Source organism: Xenopus tropicalis, chromosome 1 (genome assembly GCF_000004195.4).
Source record: "Xenopus tropicalis strain Nigerian chromosome 1, UCB_Xtro_10.0, whole genome shotgun sequence".
In the NCBI taxonomy this organism is placed as follows: Eukaryota; Metazoa; Chordata; class Amphibia; order Anura; family Pipidae; genus Xenopus; species Xenopus tropicalis.
This window is the reverse complement of record NC_030677.2, coordinates 187325528-187349321: the sequence shown is the minus strand read 5'-3', so window position 1 is coordinate 187349321 and position 23794 is coordinate 187325528. Positions and strand designations below refer to the sequence as shown.

The following is a 23794-nucleotide window of genomic DNA, read 5'->3' as shown; positions in this document are numbered from 1 at the left end:
AATGCAATAGTGAACAGTCTCTTTGAAATCTTTAAACTTACCAATTTGGTAAATAGTCTTGATAATTACTTTACAACTGCTGAAAATACGTAATTCATGTATATTGGAAAGTTGTTTAGAACGCATTTTGCAGAAGGCTGTTTCTGGGCGGACGGGCCCTTTAAGCTCCCAGGCACACTGTGACTGACACACTCCTTTACCTGCAGTTTGGTGCTTGGGCAGGCCCCGCCCACACTCACTGCGGATTGGCTGCTCACCCTGCCTGTCAGAGTCCAGCTGCTGTTGCACGCTTAGGAAGGAATCGGCGTTCAGCGTTGCAATTCCCGAGGCAATAAGGTGGTGGCTTTGCGCATCTTAAAGGCTTATGCTGGAGGAAGCGCCACTCTCCTGGCGTGATGTGTGACTTTCTCAGCAGACACTTTCCACCATCAACGTTATTTGTAAAAGATCCAGGCGAGCCTTTCTAATGACCAAACACCCCCGCCGAGAGCACTAACCAAGTTTATAACCCATGACAGTAAACGGGGTTCGGAGGCACCACGTTGCTGCTGCGGGGGGGTCAAGGTGCTGTCAGACTCACACACGGACAGGGGGGTTCCGCGGCGCTGGAAATGGAGAGGAAAGTTTTGGAGTGCGAAGGGGCAGCGGATGGAAGCGATCGCTCGTCTTCCTCTTCACTTTCCTCATCGGGCTCCCAGACCTTGTCAGAGGGGGACATGAAGCCGCAGTCCGGGGGGAGCAGCACTGACTGTGAGTCGGAGCGGAATGCAGAGAGGAGAAGGGGGCAAGAAGGACGAGCCCATTCTGGGGCAGAGGAGGACGAAGAGGTGAGATTACTTCTCGCAGTCCTTTCATCTGTTCTGCTTGCTACATTCTTGGGGTTCATTTCGTTCAGTGACTGCAAAAGTGCACAAGTGCAGTAACCCATAGCAACCAAGTATGCGCTCTCATCAGTCTTACTTACACTTGGCCAATTGAGCTAATTGTATATTGGATGCACTTTTGCTTCTGTGTTAGTGTTTTTCTCAGCTATGTCTGCTTTTATGGAAGGGCAGAGGGGACATTTGCCTTAGGCCCCCCCACTGTCTTAGGGGCTCATTGGGGGAAATGTAATTTTGAGCTGTAATGCTGAGCATCTCTTTGACAGATAAAGCATGTCAGGAGGATGGTGGGAGTTGTAGTCAGACTCAGCAACTGGAGAGTTGCATTGGCACCACCCATGCTATAATATCTGGCCCCTTGATCTCTAACTGCGGCCTGGTGTCTAACTTCCTTCTATCTGTTGCTGAACTCCAAGGGCATTCTGGGATCTGTAGTTCAGCAAAAGCTAAAGAGAAGGCGGCTGATCAGATGTTAGCAGATATACACATTGAGCTATTATATAAACTTTATGGTGTCTGGCAGCGCCCACTGAGTGCAACTGGCAGGGCTCTACTTTGGGCTGTTGCTGATCCCAGTTATTCAGTATTCCCTTTCTAATGTGCACGCTGGCTCTAATTGCTCGTTTCATGCAAGGAGATCTCCACCTTGTGTGTTGTGGAATCCTAAATGAGGATGCAGAATGCTGAGGCGAGCAGTGTTGTGCACATTCCAGCTCTCTCCTGTGTGTGTGGCAGCCCTTCCAGCCTGGGCTCTTTTAGCAACATCAAGCAGCTGCCTTTCATATCAAATGCTGCAAAATAAATATATCATTATAGCTCAGAGCTCCAGTCATAACACTCATGTTTATATGCATGATGGCAAGTTCTTAGGGGGGCTGACATATCACATATGTAGAACTGATGTATTTAAACTGTGTTCCCCCGAGAGTGGAAGCAATGTTTTCCCTGTAAAATAGGGCAAGTGAAAGAAGACTTCACTTATTAATATTCACCAATTAATATCTTGGATTCCACTTGCACTATACCAATGCTGTGCCACACAACAGGCGTATATTTGCTTGGTACTGTTGGGTGATGCATAAGGGAGACCATTGGATAACAGGAGTGTATCAGGGTTCATCCCTTTCTTATGGCTGCTACGTGTTATTATTTCTAGGCCTGCTTATTACTATTATTGGGGGGGGGGCTTTCAATAACATGTATAGCTTGGAAAGTGTGTGTCCAGAATTCTTGTATAGTTTTAGTATGATAAGTGAATATAGGTTTACAGTAGGATTAAATGTTTTTCACCAGTTATCTGGTTGCTAAGGATACTGACCCTAGTAACCAGACATTGTTTTTGCTGGAATAGAAAATACTATAGGACAGACTGATATAAGGTGGGTTGCTTTTAAATTGAGAATTTGGCATTGTCATCATAAAGAAAAAGCAGGTGGCTTGAAATATATAGGCCAAATGCAAAAATGCATAAAACATTATAAAAGTTAATATTTAAGTAAACTTCCTCTTCATGGCTAGCAGAATTCAAGTTGTGTGCTCACAATGATTGCTATTGGGACATGCCCAGCCTGTGATTTATAGCCTTCTGTGAGGCAAGTGCAATGTTGGACCCCAGCCACCAAAACAATAAAAATACAAATGTTCTTATTTTTAGGCCCACAATGCAGGTAATCAGCAGCCACATGCTATGAATAGTCCTTATAGGTTCCCTCTATCCACCACCTACACAAGGGGAAGAGTCAGCTACCAATTGTCAGTATACTATGGTTAACTGTCTATTTGTGTGCAAAGAAAAAGACTACAAAAAGACTACCAAGAAAAAGACTACATATACATGACTAGGAGTGGCCATGTTGCTTGCTCATGGAGTTATGTTTGAAGAGTAGCCGAGCAACATATAATTGTAATATGTACAATTGCTTGATAAGAGTGTCCTTCATTAACTGCCATGTGAGCCCTTTACATACAGTGCCCTCCATAATGTTTAGGACACAGACACATTTTTCTTTGATTAATCCCTACTGCTCCCCAGTGTAAATTTTTTAAAACAAACAACTAAGACGTGGTTAAAGTGCACGTTCCAGACTTTAATTTTAAAGTTATTTGCGTACATTTTAGTTTCACCATGTAGAAATGACAACACTTTTTATACATAGTGCCCCCCTCGTTTCATGGCACCATAATTTGGGACAGTTGGCTTCACAGGTGTTTGTGATCACTCAGGCCTGTTGCATTGCTTTGTCAGTGCAGGGATAAGGTACCTAGGCTGCTTCTACCATTTGGAGTCTGTAGTTGCCATTGTTCAACATGAAGAGAAAAGCTGTGCCAACTCAAACTCAAGCTCTTATGAAGCGGACATTGGTCAAACCCTAGGATTACCAAAATCAACTGTCTGGAATATCATTAAGAAGAAAGAATGCACTGATGGGCTCTGTAATCACAAAGGGACTGGTAGGAAGACCTCCATTGCTAATGACAGAAGAATCCTCACTGTGGTAAAGAAAAATCCTCAAAGGGTATGGAAAGTTTCAGTTATGAAGAAAGACTGGCCAAGTTAGGGTTGTTTACTGGGGAAGATGCGTTTAAGGGGTGATATGATAACTATGTATAAATATATAAAGTTATTTACCAATAGGCCCTTGCGACAAAGACAAAGGCACCCATTCCGATTAGAAGAAAGGAGGTTCTGTAAAGTGAAATTCTCTTGCTGAATCAGTCGTACTGGCAGATACATTAGATAGCTTCAAGAAGGGGCTGGATGGATTCAGGGTTATGGGAGATAACTCTTAGCACAAGTTGATCCAGTGACTGGTCCAGTTGCCATCTTGGATTCAGAAAGGAATGTCTTCCGGAGGGGTTACAGCATTGTCTCCTTTAACTTGGTTAAAAAAGGACAAGCTGGCAGTGAGGAGAGAGAATGCAACTTAGTGGAGGAAAAACTACTAGGTCAGTGATCCCCAACCAGTGACTCGGGAGCAACCTGTGATTTACCAACCCCTTGGATGTTGCTCCCAGTGGCCTCAAAGTAGGTGCCATGTTTACATTTCTGGCTTGGAGACAAGTTTTGGAAGCCCAGAGACAGTTTTACTCCAAGCAGAGCCTCCTTCAGGCCAGCAGTCACATGGGGCTACCAAATAGCCAATCACAGCCCTTATTTGGAAGAGCTTTTTTCATGCTTGTGTGGCTCACCAACACTTTTACAACTGAGTGTGGCTTATAATTAAAATAGGTTGGGGAATCTCTGCACTAGAGCTTTAAAAACTTCATAGAATCACTACTAACCTTCACAGCAACACTGAGCTGGAGATCAGTGGAGCCAAGTGACAACTGCTGCCTATTATCAGTATTTCATTGATACAAACTATAACTTCTGATGATAAATATAATCTGTTTTACTGTTTCATGTGATGCAATGAGTATTAGTCATAGATAAAACTGCATGCTTGCCTTGTTGTTTAGATTATATCATGGTTTATTGGCCGAACATGCTGTCATCTGTGGCGTCACCAGAAGGGATTGGTCTCCACCCCAAAAATCTTTTGTTTGCCAGGGTCAGTGACCTCCCCCAACTACCATACTGTATTTTAACATTTTAAATTGCATTCTAGAATATGAACATTAAGCGCAAAAATAAAGAACAATTAAAAAGAATATATATAGGCAAACATCCCCTTTAACACTTTTGCTCAAGCAGGCAAGAGATTATCTGATATTAAATACACAACTTAGATGTTCTGTTGTATTATTGTGACATTCTAAGATGCAGGATCAGTAGATAAATATCTAACATTTCATGTTTTTAGAGTTGTTTTTCCACTTTTATCACTCCTATATATATTTATTTCCCAGCTCATGGAATTTTCCTATCATCCCCAAGATGCTTCTGTTATTGTTTATAGGCATGTGACTCTGCTTTATAAACTGCAGATTTTAGAAGTCCAACCCCCAAAGCTGGAGTGTCGCAGGTCACTCTTCCTTGTTTGTGCCTGTAATTATTCCCAGTCCCAAATCTCATGTACTCAGTGTGTTTTTAAATTACACTTAAAGGAATACTGTCATGCATCCATTTAATAGAGATTTTCCAGCAGAATCCTGCATTGAAATCACAAACCAATATTTTTATATTTAATTTAGAAATTTCACATGGGGATAGCCATATTCTTCATTTCCCAGCCATGTGACCTGTGCTCAGTCACACTTTACTGCTGCGCTGCAAGTTGTGGTGATTTCACCCCCCCCTCCCAAAGGCCGATCAGCAGAACAATATGAAGGGAGCAAGATAGCAGCTCCTAGTAGGTATCAGAATAGCACTCAATAGTAAGAAATCCAAGTCCAGCTTGGGACTCCTCCAGTTACATGGGAGTAGGAGAAACAATAGGTTACCTGAAAGCAGTTCTAATGTGTAGCGCCGCCTGCTTCTGGAAGCTCAGACTCGGGCACAAAGCAAGGAGATAGCGCATACACCAATATTAACTAAAAACTACATTTGTTTGTTCGAGAATAACATTTTCAATGGTAGAGTGAAATATTTGCTATGTAAACAGTGTAATTTTGAAATAAAAGTATATTATAAAATTCATGACAACTTTCAGTAACTTGAAATTTCCACTATCTAATGCTGCCTTTTTTAGGTATCAAAAAACACACACACATTACTATACCTGCTGTGCTATAGCCCAAGTGCTTTCCCAGAGGCTAGTATCCCAACTTCTACTAAAGGCACCATCTCTCCCTACTATACCTGCTATCCCACAGCCCCAGTCCCTTCCCAGAGACTATTATCCCCCACTGCTACTATAGGTACCATCTCTCCCTACTATACCTGCTATCCCACAGCCCCAGTCCCTTCCCAGAGGCTATTATCCACCCACTGCTACTATAGGCACCATCTCTCCCTACTATACCTGCTATCCCACAGCCCCAGTCCCTTCCCAGAGGCTATTATCCCCCACTGCTACTATAGGCACCACCTCTCCCTACTATACCTGCTATCCCACAGCCCCAGTCCATTCCCAGAGGCTATTATCCCCCCACTGCTACTATAGGCACCATCTCTCCCTACTATAACTGCTATCCCGCAGCCACAGTCCCTTCCCAGAGGCTATTATCCACCCACTGCTACTATAGGCACCATCTCTTCCTACTATACCTGCTATCCCACAGCCACAGTCCCTTCCCAGAGGCTATTATCCCCCCCACTGCTACTATAGGCACCATCTCTCCCTACTATACCTGCTATCCCACAGCCACAGTCCCTTCCCAGAGGCTATTATCCCCCCACTGCTACTATAGGCACCATCTCTCCCTACTATACCTGCTATCCCACAGCCCCAGTCCCTTTCCAGAGGCTATTATCCCCCCACTGCTACTATAGACACCATCTCTCCCTACTATACCTGCTATCTCACAGCCCCAGTCCCTTCCCAGAGGCTATTATCCCCCCACTGCTACTATAGGCACCATCTCTTCCCTACTATACCAGATATTCAACAGTTATGGATCACTTTTGCACTTGTGGTCTGATCTTTTGTCAGCCAGTTATGAAAGAAAGTATAGAAATGGCAGACAAATAATAGGTTCTTATTTACATTCAAATTTGGTTGATAGTTTGAGACTTGTCACTTCTGGAAACTTCAAATTCTCTTACTGACTGCTGCCCATGGCAAGCAGAACTCTGCAGTTACTTTAAGTTAACTGAGTTAACTTCTGAGAAATGAGTGAGGGCTGATACTCCATGTGGCTTTATTCCCACCACCAGAACTCTCATGCTTGCTATGCAAATTGACATTAATAACTATGCAGAGTGACATTAATAACTAAATGCTTATTGTTTTAGAGTAAAATTAATGATATATGAAAAATAAATTCATGTCTTGTGTAACTGGCAGATGCAGGAGCTGTGACTGAATTGCATTGTTATAAGAAAGATGCATCACTGGCACACCCCATATATACAAATAAATCCCCAAAGCCCCATAGTGTGCAGGCCTAATGAATTCCTCTCTATCTAAGAGCTGCAGGTATTGTTAGGTGCCCCTGCAACTATGATTGGAGCCACGTAAGTTAGCCATAAGCCAGGGCACTTTCAGGAAAAAATTATGCATTATTATTAAAGTGCCTTTACTGATATATCTTGTAGTTCTCCTCTCTAGAATATTACTTTCTTTAAATATATGGCTTTAATACAGTACATGCTCGCTTCCTTTTACATTTTAAAGACTTCTCTCAGGTTTATTTACAAACGTAGTTACATTGAACGATTTGCTTTATAAGCAGTCACAAATTCTTACACCTAAGCAGAACTATCAATTGATATCTCACTCTCTGTATCCCCAATAATGCCTCTCCCATTATGATCTTAGGAGCATAGTACAAGCCTCCCCTGCATAAAGGAGATTTACAGAGTTTCAAGAGCCTTTGAATTTTCCTGCACTAAAAACCAAAACAAGCATAATAACACTTTAACCTGCATGAAATGTGCTAATTCAGATGAACATAAGCACCTACATTGATAATCCACATGCTAGTGCACGTTTTGGCTTCAGTGTTGGTTGGAATTGTGTTAGTGTGCTGTTTATTAGGCGTGTGGAGGTGTAAGGCACAGAAGCACAAAGAGGAAGGCTGATGCTACTATACACATGACTGCACATGATTGCTCTTAATGCTTTTGCCGACAGATGTTTTTTCGGGAGTTAGGTGTGGTTAGTCATTGGTGGTACTGGGAGTTTTTTTTTTCACTAAAGGGACTTCTTACAGCAGTGGTGTAGTCAAAGGAGGAGAAGACACAAGGATTATTGGATGACCTGGGATGGCAAGCGGACTGGTAAGAACTGACTAGGAGTAGTTCTTGGGTATCGCGCAAGTGCTGGAGTGGTTCCCGGGGCCATAGTTACCTGGAGGTAACCCTTCTTCAAGGCAGGCGTGTTCCCTGTACTTTAAAGGAGAATGCTAGTCAAAATTTAAAAAGCATACTGCCCATTAGTCCTCCTATTGTTTAGTAAAAACGCCACACTTTTGGCTCACCTAATCAAATATTTACTCAGTCACACTTACTTCACATTTTCTAGAACAGGAAGCCATCTCTAAAAAGGTATTCTCCCTTCCTTTCCCTCCTTGCTTCATACTGCACATGTGTTTCATTCCCTCCCCCCCTCCCCTCTGCCAGATCCGCTTCTGATTGGCTGGTGGGCATGTGTAGCTCAGAACAGGAGACAGGATCAAGTTACACACATGCTCAGAGAATAGGAAGGCTGCCGCTGGCACCTACAGGAAGGGGAGAGAGATTTCAGTGATGTCACTGTAGTCTTCACACTGCTGTAGGCTGCCAGCACCATATCTCAGAGAAGCAAGCAGGGATCTGGGAATTTAGATATGCAGTAAGTACTTAAAAAGAATGCCTTTAGACTTACTTTTAATTTATATTAACTTTTCATTGTCCTTTAAGTTCTGCATAGCAAGGCAGGGGCAAATGGCATTTTAGCAAAGGGGTACATTTTAGGAATGTGTATAGATACAAGTACCTTTGTAAGTAGCATTTAATGGATGCTGTCTTGTGCTTTGCACTTGTGTTAACTTTGGCTTCTAATATTTACACTCATTCCTTCTCACTTCCCTCTCATTGCTGTCTTTTCTTGTCCTTCACCTTGTAGCTGCCATGCAGTTCCCCTGTAGCTGTAAGTGTGAGCTCCTTTGGTTAGTACCTATCGGTATCTTCACTGGCATTTTCATCTACAAGATTGGATGATACTAGCTGCTAATCATATTATTAATTAACATTTTCTTTATTTGTAAACAATGCTGCTTTTTGGTTGTGAAGTCTCTGTCTACACAGTCTACACTGTGTTATTCTATATCCTTCAGCAAATACTTGAAATATTAAGGGCACAATTATATTACTAATAAAACACTAGCTACTAATTGCCCTTCAAACCATTCACATTTTATAATCCTCCTTGCATTTGGTGGTATTGGAACCTGTAGCATCTTTTATATAAGGGAGAATAAGACTACAGAGATTCCTTTCAGGGATCTTGGACAGAAGCATTCTACAGAAAAAGAAGGGAAGCATTCAGAACTTATTGGCTTTAGTAACGTTTAGTAAACGTTCCCTAATATATTTATGGAATCTTACTGGCACTAACTCCTTCATACTTGGTGTGGAGCTGCCAATATCCATTGATGGCCCAAGGGCAGCACTTGAGTTTGTATAAACTGAGCAATAGGCTGTGCCATAATAGTTTTGCTCAACATAGAAGCTGGAGCCTAGCAATCATTAAATCTCCAATGACTGGGGATCATGTTCCAGCACATCCCCAACAACTCACTCGCTGATAAGTCTTGCTTGCAGTAACTAGCTTGACACACACAAACAAACCAAGGCACACATACATGTTAGGCCCCATCAGCCAATTAATGGACAAATTATTGTGTTTTACCACACTTCTTCCTGTTACAGTTAGGGCTGCATTATTTCCTGTCAGCTGATCTCTGCAGAAACACACACACCCAAAATGGTGGCTCAAGGTAAAATATGTAAAAGGACAATATTTACTGAGTTAAGTATTCATTCTGAGTGGTATAGTTTTCCTTAAAAGGGAAAAAGTGACCTAGAAATAAGGGGCTCATCTCTATGGCGAATGAATGCTGCGTATGGAAACCTGTATGGCAGATCCATTCACTAATAGTTCCAGAACTTAAGTCTTCCTTTAAATGTCCTATCACTTTAACTACAATACAATACATTAAGCAACAAAGGCTTCATTGTACAACTGCAGATTGACTACTGTAAATTCACCTGTAGACCTTTCATTGAGTCAACAGCATGATCATTTTCTTTTAGCAAGCAAGGCCTCCTGTACCTCTGCTCCAGTATTTGTAAATGTATTGTGCAGCGTATTATTGTGATTGATAAATAAAGGATAATTAATGATATTATGGAAACACATGCTATGTCTCTGCTGTAGCTAAAAACCTTTGTTGAAAATAATAATACACCACACCCTTTGTTAGGGCTGATTAGTGTCTGCTATAGGCAAGATTTAATGGAGGGTTTTTTTTTTTTTTGTAATAACAGGAAACAACTTTTGCTTTGTCTCGACACTTTCTTTGTAATTTGCCCATTGTTCATTTTGCTGTGAAAAATACAAGGCCATGGAAGGTATTATATAAATCTTACCCATGTATAAAAAAAATAAGTATTGAATGACCTTACTACATATTGTATGATCCTCAAGTCACTTTTATTCTCTGTCATTGGTTCAAGGGGGAGAGATTTGGCTAGATGGAAGATTGGGCTGTGTGGTTGTTGCAATTGAATGAGTAGGCGGCAGTGGTGTTTTTATGCCTGCCCAAGACAGGGAAACTTCAGAAGCAGAAGAGTTTACTCCCCCAGTCTGACCTGGACACAACCCGAATGGTTGCACAAATTTCAACCCTAATCCATACAGTACCTCCCAACATTTTGAAAACGGAAAGAGGGAAAAAAATAAATGGCACGCACAGCGCTGCAAATTTTTTGACCATGCCCATTTATATGACCACACTCCCTAAATACCACTTCCATTTGGCTAAATTTGGCAGGTTGTTAAAAGTCTGAACACATTTCTGTGGGTTTTTGGGTCCTGTTTTGCTGAAAAAGGTGAAATTGCCCTTAAAGCTGCAAGTTGCCCTAAGAGACCTTATTAGTTACAATTGTATCTCAGTGCATGTGGGGCTTTTTAGCTTTCTGGGCTCTCCGCCAAAAGCCCACTTATTTAAGTAAAAGTGAGAAACAATGTATCTAAGTGCAGGTGACGTACGTTAAGATTTCTGGGCTTTCTGCCAAAAGCTACTTTTAATTAAATGTGTATCTTTTTTAGCTTAAGTGCAGGAGATCAAAGGGAAATGAAGGACTTTTCAATAAGAATCCGAGACTTCGGGTTGAGTTGTCTAAAGAGGGACTGTCCCGCGAAAATCGTGACAGTTGGTAGCTATGCTAATCCACTTGACCGAAGGGTCAACCCAACCCAATTTGCACATCACTAGTTAGAATGTCCAGATTATAAAGTAGAATTATTTTGTCCATTTTCATTAAATAGAAAACTGATATCTTCTGGGGCATTAAAAAGAAAATTTAATTATTAGTTTTATTTGTGATAATAGTTAAGTTTAACCTGTATGTGTAAAACAGCTTTCTTTTCTGGGTAATTTATTACTTGTGTTTGCTCCTAGCTCCGATGCGTTCAGCCTTCTTTTATTTTGCTTGCTGTCAGTCCCGGGCGATGAATGTGGTTAAGATGTTGCAGGCTGTATTACAGAACACCTCTGGATTGAAAGGTGGTTAAAATGTAAATGAGGCTGTGGATTGGAGCATAACTTCTGTAATAAAGGGCCCGGGAACATCCAGCAGGAATGTAATGATTTTCAACTTGTGTCAAAATGTGGATCTGCAAAGTGTTGTCACACACTAATTGTAATGGATTAACAATGGAACTATTAATCATTTAGATGCAGAATATATGATATATAGAAAGGCAGTAACACAGGCCATTTATATACACATTGTGGGAGCACTTGCAAAAATTAAATAATATATAATAAAAAATAATATATAAAAAATATTCAATATTTTTTTTCTTCTAAAGTTGTATTTGTAAGATGGATTTAATAACACGAAAGATACCATGTATGGTGTTTTTGGCATTTAACAGTTATGTGATGGAGTTATCACACAAATGTATCAACAATACATAGTAACATGGTAAATTAGGTTAAAAAAAAGACACAAGTTTATGAACCTTAATGCCTATATATAACCTGCCTAACTGCTAGTTGATCCAGAGGAAGGCAAAAAACCCCATCTGAAGCCTCTCTAATTTGCTGCAGAGGGGAAAAAATTCCTTCCTGACTCCAAGATGGCAGTCGGACCAGTCCGTCCAACCCCTTCTTGAAGCTGTCTAATGTATCTGCCAGTACAACTGATTGATTCAGGGAGAGAATTCCACAACTTTGCAGCTCTTACTGTAAAAAACCTTTTCAGAGTATTTAGACAGAACCTCCTTTCTTCTAATTTCAGTGGTTGCCCTCGTGTCATTTTTTTCTACTGGTAAATAAAGTTTTAGAGAGATTATTATATGCAGTTTAGCTACATGCATCTTTCTATTCATATTTAAAAGTTTTATAGTGTGTGAATAGTGTATGTTAAAATAATATCGTCTTGGTTTGTTTCGACCTAACGCCTATAAGGGTGTTAATGACTTGCGTAGTCTTGGCTAAACTGTCATTGTCTCAGTCTGGCTGGCCACAGCCTTCCTGCCTGGCCATAGGCACTATAATCCTTACACAAAGAGGTAGCAGGGGGTGTGGTTTTTAGGAGCAGAGGGAGGAGTATATATTCACTGGGGAGTGCTCAGCCAAAAAAAATGCACTGGGGATCATTTATAAATGTAGCACAGCACTAAATATTTTGCACAGGGAACAAATTATCCCTGTGCATGTTTATATTAAAAATACTTGGCCAGATTGAGTATTAAGTGCACAAATATAATTCTGTGTTAAGTGTCCTTAAGAGTTTTTTTTTAATATGGGAATTTAAAAGAAAATGATCACTAATGGCAAAGTGTGAATGCATGCACGCACAGAGATCATATTCTGTGTTCCAGTTACGTTGGGCATTGGTGGCATAAAAATATATGCTCAACACTTTGTGCAAACTGCAATTTTAACATCAATGGTATAATTGCGTACAATTTGCATGTCAATTTGCTTACTGTGATTCACAAAGAAAAGAAGGATTGGCACGGCAACACAATATTTAATCGTTTAGGGCAAACCAGCACAAAACAACCATATGATAATAAATGTGCACTGCCCTATGTTTATAATTGAGCCCTACTGATGCTTTCCCATAGCCGTAGCTTGAGCAGGGGTCACACCATGTTTCTTTTAGCTCATACATAGAGAGAGAACAGAGAACTGTGCCAGGGGAGACTTTGAGCTAAGCACAACCCAGCAGGATAATGTTAGGGTAGTCTAATCCTTTAAGATCGATTATTGACGTTTCCAGCTAAGTTTTGAATATGGACTCACTGTTGAACCTAACAATTTATTTAAACCCTTCTTTTAGAGGCAGTCTGTATGATGAATGCCATTATGTCGGGTACATGCTGAGCTAGAAATGTAAATTATGTGCAGTTATAAGTAATGTCCTGGTGTCCTTTATAAATAAATGTGCAGCTGTAATAGTAGCTAGCTAAGCCCTTGCAGCGCTCGGTCGTTGTTAAACCCTAAGCGTAAATATGATATTTACAAATATCTCTTATAGCAGAATGTACAGCATGTGCATATATAGATGTGAGGGTATATATACTGGGAGAGTGTTATGTAATGTCTGTGCAAACTGTTTATTATATTGCCATTATTTTGGGAATGGTTTGATGCTTGGAAAAGGAGGGTGTGTTTAGCCAGCTAAGTTACTTTATTTCAGGGGTCTCAAACTCGTGGCCCGCGGTACAATATTTTGTGGCCCGCACCAACGCCTTCGCAAAAGCAATGAATGGATCGCGATTTTTATTGCGATTCAAGGGATAATGCAAGGCACGGCGGGCGGGGGCTGCTGATTGTGGAAATGACGTTATGCCATCATAACAGTTATTATGGGAAGACGTTCTGTGTGCACAATTAGCTCCTTAGTTAGCAGCTAATTGTGCACATAGAACGTCTTCCCATAATAACTGTTATGATGGCATAACGTCATTTCCACAATCGGCAGCTCCCGCCCGCCGTGCCTTGCATTATCCGATAATGCAAGCCTTCATGGACTTTTTTTTGTGAAATCCCTTATGCGGCCCAGCCTCATCCTGACTTTGCCTCCTGCGGCCCCCAGGTAAATTGAGTTTGAGCCCCCTGCTTTATTTGGAGGGGGATGAGGGATTTGATCTCAGGGGTTTGCCAAGTTGCTAATTCATCAGTAATTCTAGTTGCTTTATACCTTGGGCTTGCCCTCCTGGGGCACTTTTTCTGTGAGTACTCCGCCATTTTTATTCTGTGTCATGTGCCTTTTGAAGCTGGGAACAGTACATAAATGCTACTAAGTTAGCAAGACCCTACCCACAGCGGTCCTTCCAACAAGTAAATTGGGCCCCAATGGAAGAAACCTTCCCTCACACCTAATCCACCATGACCACTGCCCTGTTAAACCATTGCCCTTCTCATTTCATGCATGCAGTTCACAAAACAAGTTAATAAGTGTCAAAAAAACCATACATGTTTCTCTACTTTAGGCAACTACTAATGGGAACCTACGAGGCAATCATGTAAGCCAACCAGGGGGTCTTGGGGGGACATTTTAAGTTTTAAAAGGAAAACTATACCCCCAAACAATTTAGGTGTCTATAAAAAATATATTGCATAGACAGGCTCATGGGTAACACCGTGCTTCATCCAAATAAACCATGATATTGTGTAATACTAAATAGAAACTTTCCTTTTTAAGAATTAAGGGCCACCCCCTGGAATCATAGGATTGTGCACACAAACAAACCAATGGCACACATACATGCTAGAACAAAGCAGAAATGCACTCAAGCAAAATTTCAGCTGGGGAGCTGGAATGCTCTAACAGGATGTATGGATAAGGTGGTTTACTGGGATATAATTGATCCGTACGTCTGCAGTTAGACTGTATAAATATCAGTATCCACCAAAGTATAGAAAACACCTGAGTAGATGAGGGATAACTATTTTCGTTTCCATACAAACACGGTCCCTGTTTTGATTATGCAGATAACAGCCTGCAAATTATGAAAATGCTGGGCATGGTCCGATTCCTGATATCTTAGTCTGTGTCTAAAGGAAGAAGCCTCAGTAAGTTTGTAACAATGTGTCCTGCTTTACATTGAATAGTAGCTGACGTCATGGCGGGTCTGTGCTTTTACGTTTTAAATTCAAGGCAAAGCCAGATGAGGAATATAAAATCAGTTTATGCCAATATCACAAGTTGTCAGTATCACAGAGATTTCATGATCAGTCCGCAGAGTCTGGATAGATACCTTTTTGGGGTTAGATATTAATGAGTGCTAAGGCAAAAACTAGTACATACCCCTAAATCTGCCATCTATCCTGAATAATTTGCATTTCGTTTCTCTTGAGCTATAATTGTGTTTGGCAGCTGTTTAGCATAGTTTGATAACAACCCCGAACAGGTTGTATATATACTATAGCTCAAAGCCGTGTTTATTATATTTTTTTACATGCAGGTATAGGATCCGTTATCCGGAAACCTGTTATCCAGAAAGCTCCGAATTACGGAATGCCCGTCTCCCATAGACATTTTAACCAAATAATTCAGAATTTTAAAAATGATTTCCTTTTTCCCTGTAGTAATAAAACTGTACCTTGTACTTGACTCCAGCTAAGACATAAGTAATCTTTATTGGGTGCAAAACAAACCTATTGGGTTTAATGAATGTTTTATTGATTTTTTTTTTCTTTTTATAGTAGATTTAAGGCAGGGGTGGCCAGGCCTTTTTCATCGGCCATCGACCGATGACCGGAGAATGTGGTATTAGAGTCTTTTTAAAGGTACAAGTTTACTACATTAATAAATAAGCGAGCGTTCGATATGCAAGTTTACTCGATTTAGAAAAACGAACTTGAGTTCACAAAATAAGCCCAAAAATGTTAGTCTGATTTCACGCCACCAAACCACCATTAAATGAGAATCTAAAAATGAACGGTCACACCCTTATTTTCAAATCACCACCATAAACATTGTGCTACTTCTCCCTGCTCTAGTTAACTTGTTATCCATTTACAGTGAGGAACATAAGTATTTGAACACCCTACGACTTTGCACTGCTGCACATAAGTATTTGAACACCTGGCAATCAGCAAGAATTCTGGCTCACAAAGACCTGTTACTCTGTCTCATTAATCTAAATTAGTAGCACCTGTCTGAGCTCTTTAAAGACACCATTCCACCCCACAGTCAGACTCCAACTACTACCATGGGCAAGACCAAAAAGCTGTCAAAAGACACCAGAGACAAAATTTTGGACCTCCACAAGGCTAGAAAGGGCTACAGCAATTGCCAAGCAGCTTGGCGAAAATAGATCAACTGTTGGAGCAATTGTTAGAAAATGGAAGAGGCTAAAGGCAACTGTCAGTCTCCCTACGACTGGGGCCCCATGCAAGATCTCACCACGTGGGTTATCACTGATAAGAAAGGTGAGGAATCAGCCCAGAACTACAAGGGAGGAGCTGGTCAATGACATGAAGAGAGCTGGGACCACAGTTTCAAAGGTCACTGTCGGTAGAACACTACGCCGTCATGGTTTCAAATCATGCATTGCATGGAATGTTCTCCGGCTCAAGTCATCACATGTCCAGGCCCGTCTGACGTTTGCCAATGACCATCTGGATGATCCAGAGCAGGCATGGGAGAAAGTCATGTGGTCGGATGAGACCAAAGTAAAACTTTTTGGTCTAAACTGCACTCACCGTGTTTGGGGAAAAATAAGTATGAGTTGCATCCCAAGAACACCATCCCTACTGTGAAGCATGGGGGTGGTAACATCATGCTTTGGGGGTGCTTTTCTGCGAAGGGGACAGGACGACTGCACTGTATTAAGGAGAGGATGAATGGGGGCCATGTATTGTGAGATTTTGAGCAACAACCTCCTTCCCTCAGTCAGAGCATTGAAGATGGGTCGCGGCTGGGTCTTCCAACATGACAATGACCTCAAGCACACAACCAGGATAACCAAGGAGTGGCTCCGTAAGAGGCATATCAAGGTTCTGGAGTGGCCTAGCCAGTCTCCAGACCTAAATCCAATAGAAAATCTTTGGAGGGAGCTGAAACTCAGTGTTGCTCAGCGACAGCCCCGAAATCTGTGTGGAGGAGTGGGCCAAAATACCTGTTGCAGTGTGTGCAAACCTGGTCAAGAACTACAGGAAACATTTGACCTCTGTAATTGGAAACAAAGGTTTCTGTACCAAATATTAACACTGATTTTCTCAGGTGTTCAAATACTTATGTGCAACAGTGCAATAGAAATACATTTTTTAAAAATCATACAATGTGATTTTCTGATTTTTTGTTTTTTAAATGCTGTCTCTCACAGTGGGAATGCACCTACAATGTGAATTTCAGACCCCTCCATGATTTCTAAGTGGGAGAACTTGCAAAATCGCAGGGTGTTCAAATATTTATGTTCCTCGCTGTATACATGAGTTAAGTTGTTGAAAACTTTATTTTGGCAATGTGTAAACTTTTACTTTAACATTGTAAATCTGCCATCTTGGACAGGGTGCGTCACCCATAAATATAATTACAGATGAATCCAGCTGAGTTGGTTTGGCTCAACATTCATTTCTGTGGAGCCTGTGGCAGAAACATTGCCAACCAGTTAGTTCAGGGAAGCAGTAGCATGTAAGGGTTGGGTAATGCCTGAGGAGGAGGAGGAGCGGCGGGGCATTTGTGCTGGCTGGAGCAGTTCTGCCTCAGGGTGCTTATTGTCTCTAAGCCAGTGTTTGGGTGTGGAAGTCTAGCTCTTGCATATCTTGATCATTTATTGTGAAATGAGCAGTCCTTTGACTCATTGTTCTGTATCGGTCTGGAAGGACTTAATAGTTCTGTATGGAGAGTGATAGACTGATTGTGGTTTTCATATAAAGCTTATTGACCCCCAAGTGACTTTAATCGCTTACCCCTCCTGTTAGGAGAAAACCGCACCAGCCCGGGGTACCTGCGAGCGTCTCCTTTTCCTTCTTCTGTCTTTGCGCGCTTGCGCATGTGCAGTAGAGTGAGAAGCTTAACTTTAACAAAAAAGTTGGCTTTTTCACTCTGTACTGCACACTCTTACTTCTAGATTTGGTTCAGGGAACACCTAGGAGGATGAAAGAATGTGGTATAGTGGGGCTTATCAAATATTACTTTAGGTTGGTGCATTTTTCACAAAGGGGAGCAGCAGCATGGGGTAGCAGAAACAAATAGCATCACTTGACAGTGCCTAACGACTTGGCACACACCATTGATTTTACTTGTCCTCCTCCGTTAATATCATTCTGATCCCACCTTCTTGGTTCTTCAGAGATAGTGTGGGAAAAGGAAATTAATTAATCCAATAACTGCAGCTTAACAACATATATAATGAAACCCCTCATTAGAAACAACTAGGAAAAGGAGAGGATTGTTTTTTAAAGAGCTCATTATGTCTCTTTTATCTGCCTTTTAAATGTAAGCCTCTTACTCAGGGGAGTAGTTGCTAAAATTTTCTTTTTACTTTTAATACCCATCCCTTCATGCCTCCTAAAATCTGGATAACGGTAATACTATTAATAGTGTGTGAGTCTGTAGACTTAAGGTGGCCATACGTGGGCAGATTTCAGCTGCCGACTTGAGTCCTTTAGACCTATTCAGCAGCTTATCTGCCTGTGTATGGGGACCACCTGATGGCCCTACCCAACCGATATCTGCCAGGTGTCGATCAGGCAGGTTTGATTTTTTTTTTTAGTCTGATCGGGGACTGTATCGGCTTATTGATGTGGTCCTCGCTCCAATTTTTTGTATCCCATACATAGTAATGCTATTGTTCCAACCTAGGGACATACGATCGCAAGCTTAAAAATTAGACATGTATATCTTTCTGTTGTGTAATATATAATACCATGATTCGTTTTAGCGACAGTTTGTGTTTACTTAAAGTTATTCTATTACCTAAATAAAACCACATTTTTATATTTTAATACAGGGCAAGGAGCTTCTGCATGAACCTTATACTGTATGAATGCGTACACGTGCCTGGCTTACTTCATTGAGATCTAAGCTTTACTTGTATAGACTTGGCACTGAGTGCGCACACCCCATGCCCTGTAATAAGCACACTGAAGCACATTTGATTTGGCCTTTATTGGTTTATTTAAAATGTAGTACTGTTGCAATAAACATCTAATTAGATTCCTGCTTTCAACAATCAGGCTGAACTGGTCCCAGTTAAAGTTGATTGGCTGCCAAGGATTACAGGGCTGGATGAAAGTTGTGCCCTCGTTACCATAAAAAAACAGTAAATGTGACATAAATATGTTGATAATTAATGGTCTTTGCTCATATGTTTAAAAAACCTAGCAAACTGTAAGTAACCCTATTTATATTAACAGCCTAATACTCTTCTGTAAACACTTAATTTCTAAAGTGTAATCTTTTAATAAGCACTCCTAATAATCTTTAACAATCACTTTTTAAGTTCTACATTTCTCATTTCTCTTTAATGCTTTATCCTCTGCCGATCTACATTTTTCATATTTATTGGTCTTTGAGGCAGTATTACCAGATTTATACACAAACCCAGTATTTAAAAGCACGGTACATGATGATCTTTTCTAGATGTGTGTTTGTAAGAGAGAGGGTTGACCACTCGTTCTCCTTAACCACATAAAAACGAATCCTGTATAACAGGTTTTTCCCCCTGACTTACTCTAATGTAAAAGTTGTCGGGTTTGTTATAGAGTTTGATATCCGCAATCTTTTACCTTAAGGCAGTGATCCCCACCCAGTGGCTCGGGGGCAACATGTTGCTCCCCAACCCCTTGGATGTTGCTCTCAGTGCCCCCAAACCAGGGAGTTATTTTTGAATTCCTGACTTGGGGGCAAGTTTGGTTGAATAAAAACAAGATTAACTACCAAATAAAGCCCCCTGTAAGCTGATAGGGTGCATAGAGGCTGCCTAATAGCCAATCACAGCCCTTATTTGGCTCCTCCATGAAATTTTATGGTGCTTGTGTTGCTCTCCAAGTCTTTTTACATTTGACTGTGGCTCACGAGTAAGAAAGGTTGGGGATCCCTGCCTTAAAGGAGAAGGAAAGGCAAAGTCACTTGGGGGTGCCAAAATGTTAGGCACCCTCAAGTGACTTTAATCGCTTACCTTGTACCCCGGGCTGGTGCCCCTGTTAGGAGAAAACAGCACCAGCCCGGGGTACCTGTAGCGAGCGCTTCCTCCTTCCTACTCGCGCTGCTGCTGTTTGTCTGGGACAGGCGCATGTGCATTAGAGTGAAAAGCCGACTTCTCTGTTAAAGTTCCACTATTCACTCTACTGCGCATGCGCGCGCGATCAGAAAGAAGGAAGCGCTCGCTGCTACCCCAGGCTGGAGCTGTTCTCTCCGTACAGGGGCACCAGCCCGGGATAAAAGGTAGGCTATTGAAGTCACTTGGGGGTGCCTAACATTTTGGCACCCCCAAGTGACTTTGACTTTCCTTCTCCTTTAAGAAATAGCTTCATGGCCTCTTAATATGCCGCAGATTAAGTTCTTTTGTACAGAACTTGTACTGGAGTCTGAAGTTGTTTCTAGGCTTAGACATATATCAGAGTCATATAACACAAAGGACATCCAGAGCTGTTTACAGGGATCTGCAACCTTTTTACATGTGAGCTACATTCAAATGGAAAAAGTGTTGGGGAGCAACACAAGCATGGGTAAAGTTCCTGGGGGTGCAAATAAGAGCTATAATTGACTGGTAATCCCTATGTGGACTGGCAGCCTACAGAAGGCTCTGTTTGGCTTTACACTGGGGTTTTATGCAACCAAAACTTGCCTCCAAGCCAGAAATTCAAAAATAAGCACCTACTTTGAGCCAGCATATTGCTCACCAACCACTGGTTGGGGATCACTGCCTGGGGGAAATGTGGCATTTGACAGCGCCCTGCCTGAATTTTTTTTGTTATACCCAAAAGTGACGTCATGCATATCACAAATGCTTCCGAATGTGACGTCACTCACATGCGCAAAATCGCAGCTGAAGCCAAAAAATGTTACCCTGCGCAAATGCATCAAATGACTGCACCAAATGCTTACTGCACATGAGTACCTGGAATTCACAGCAGGACTTCGGGAGAATGCTGCTGGGTAACATTTGGGGAACAGTGATCACAACATGGTCTCCTTTGAGATAATGCTGCAGAGACAGCTCTATAAGGGAGTAACTAATACGCTCAATTTTAGACGTGCAGACTTTGCCAGTATAAGGGCATCTCTGCAATGTGTCAACTGGGAAAGGCTTTTCATGGGGTTAGACACAGAAGGAAAATGGAACATCTTTAAAACATTGCTTTGTAGGTATACACAACAGTATATCCCCCTTGTAAGCAAGGAGAGGCAGTGCAAAGCAAAACCTTTATGGCTGAATAAAAGTGTTAGGGTCGAGGTTGGTAAGAAAAAACGTGCTTTTAGGGCATTCAAGTTAGCTGGGACAGCAGAAACTTTCATCAGGTACAAGGAAGCAAATAAAGCATGCAAAAAAGCTATCAAGCAAGCTAAAATAGAAATGGAAAGGGATATTGCAGCTAGGAGTAAAAAGAATCCTAAATTATTTTTTAATTATGTGAATAGTAAAAAAATGAAGCAAGAAGGGGTGGGAACTTTATTATCACGGGGGGGTAAGTTGGTTGATGAGAACGGGGAAAAAGCTGAAATTTTGAACTCTTATTTTTCATCTGTCTATACATCTGAGGAGCCAGATAATGAAGGCTTCCCTTGTAATATGCCCAGTTCTAGTAATTTAGCTACTGGCGCATGGGTCACTCGGGAGGAAATTCAAAAGAGACTTGAAGATGTAAAGGTAAACAAAGGTCCAGGGCCGGATGGGATTCATCCCAGGGTATTAAATGAGCTGAGCGCTGTGATTGCCAAACCTCTTCACTTAATTTTTCAGGATTCATTGAGGTCTGGCATGGTGCCAAGAGACTGGCGGATTGCTAATGTGGTGCCGTTATTTAAAAAGGGATCCCGTTCTCAGCCTGAAAACTATAGGCCTGTTAGTCTGACATCAGTAGTAGGAAAACTTTTGGAAGGGGTAATAAGGGATAGGGTACTTGAATACATTGCAGTTCACAATACTATTAGTTTGTGCCAGCATGGTTTTATGCGTAACAGATCTTGCCAGACTAATTTAGTCGCCTTTTATGAGGAGGTGAGCAGGAACCTTGATGCTGGAATGGCAGTTGATGTCATCTACTTGGACTTTGCTAAAGCGTTTGATACAGTACCTCACAGAAGGTTAATGATCAAATTAAGGAATATTGGCCTAGAACATAATATTTGTAATTGGATAGAGAACTGGCTGAAGGATAGAGTACAAAGAGTGGTTGTAAATGGAACATTTTCTAATTGGACCAGTGTGGTTAGTGGAGTACCGCAGGGGTCAGTCCTTGGGCCTTTGCTTTTTAACTTGTTTATTAATGACCTGGAGGTGGGCATAGACAGTACTGTTTCTATTTTTGCTGATGACACTAAATTGTGCAAAACTATAAGTTCCATGCAGGATGCTGCCGCTTTGCAGAGCGATTTGACAAAATTAGATAACTGGGCAGCAAACTGGAAAATGAGGTTCAATGTTGATAAGTGCAAAGTTATGCACTTTGGTAGAAATAATATAAACGCAAACTATCTACTGAATGGGAGTGTGCTGGGGGTTTCCTTAATGGAGAAGGATCTAGGGGTTTTTGTTGATAACAAGTTGTCTAATGCCAGGCAGTGTCATTCTGTGGCTACTAAAGCAAATAAAGTGCTGTCTTGTATAAAAAAGGGCATTGACTCAAGGGATGAGAACATAATTTTGCCCCTTTATAGGTCCCTGGTAAGGCCTCACCTTGAGTATGCAGTGCAGTTTTGGGCTCCAGTCCTTAAGAAGGATATTAATGAGCTGGAGAAAGTGCAGAGACTGCAACTAAACTGGTTAAGGGGATGGAAGGGTTAAACTATGAGGTGAGACTGTCGAGGTTGGGGTTGTTCTCTCTGGAAAAGAGGCGCTTGCGAGGGGACATGATTACTCTGTACAAGTACATTAGAGGGGATTATAGGCAGTTGGGGGATGTTCTTTTTTCCCATAAAAACAATCAGCGCACCAGAGGTCACCCCTTTAGATTAGAGGAAAGGAGCTTCCATTTGAAGCAGCGTAGGTGGTTTTTCACGGTGAGGGCAGTGAGGTTATGGAATGCCCTTCCTAGTGATGTGGTAATGGCAGATTCTGTTAATGCCTTTAAGAGGGGCCTGGATGAGTTCTTGATCAATCAGAACATCCAAGGCTATTGTGATACTAATATCTACAGTTAGTACTAGTGGTTGTATATATAGTGTATGTATGTGAGTGTATAGATTGGTAGGTGTGGGTTAAGTGTGCTGGGTTTACTTGGATGGGTTGAACTTGATGGACACTGGTCTTTTTTCAACCCTATGTAACTATGTAACAAAAGACCTGGGGAGAGCCTAAGGAGGCCCATAAGACAAGGACTACTTCAGAGTACCCATGTGCTACTCGTTTGATGGGATTTTCAAGCCTCGCTGACATATGATCCTCTTTATGTCTCTTCGCCTGTTGCGCTGCTCTGCATTTTTATCTCAGGGTGTAATGTAATTGATGTGCAGGGTGGAACGAGTGACGGGGGGCAATAGAGGGCAGATGAGGGGGCTTTTGTACCTAGTAGGGTTTAGTTCTCCTTTAGTTGAATGCCCCCTTAGATCTGAAAATACAAACTATTTGCGGGATTAGCCTGCATAAATATCTAATTGCATTACAGCTAGGCATGCACCTAACCTAGGATTTGGTTCGGGATTCGGGCAGGATTTGGATTCGCCTGAATCCCTGTGCCTGGCTGAACCAAATCCTTAATCACTGGACTTTTTGTTACTTAAACACAGAAGTAGTTTTACTGTGTGCTTTTACTGTGTGCCTTATTTGCCAATGACCTTATTTGCATATGCAAATAACAGGCTCCACAGACAATTTTTGTCTCTAAGGATAATCTTTAAACTATATATGGTATATACATTAAGGCATGGAAACTACTGTAGGAAAACATATCAACAACTTCAAATGTATCTTGGGTATGCTATTCGGGGGGGGGGGGGGTAACTTGCACAGAAATCCTTTATGGCTGTTAGA

At 41.5% G+C, this 23794-nt stretch overlaps 1 protein-coding gene across 3 annotated transcripts in view; it reads left to right on the top strand.

Annotated features, from left to right (window-relative positions):
- The first annotated feature begins 220 nt into the window (after positions 1 to 220).
- mast4 (microtubule associated serine/threonine kinase family member 4) overlaps positions 221 to 23794 on the top strand; it is a 294389-nt gene continuing 270815 nt past the window's right edge. For 2 of the 3 annotated variants that reach the window (XM_012967214.3, XM_012967220.3), the window contains exon 1: positions 222 to 827. In XM_012967214.3, coding sequence (XP_012822668.2) covers positions 612 to 827 — 216 coding nt within the window. In that variant the 5' untranslated portion in view covers positions 222 to 611. Of the gene's footprint in view, positions 828 to 23794 lie in introns of all 3 variants that reach the window. The other variant, XM_002934204.5, reaches the window with a different exon arrangement.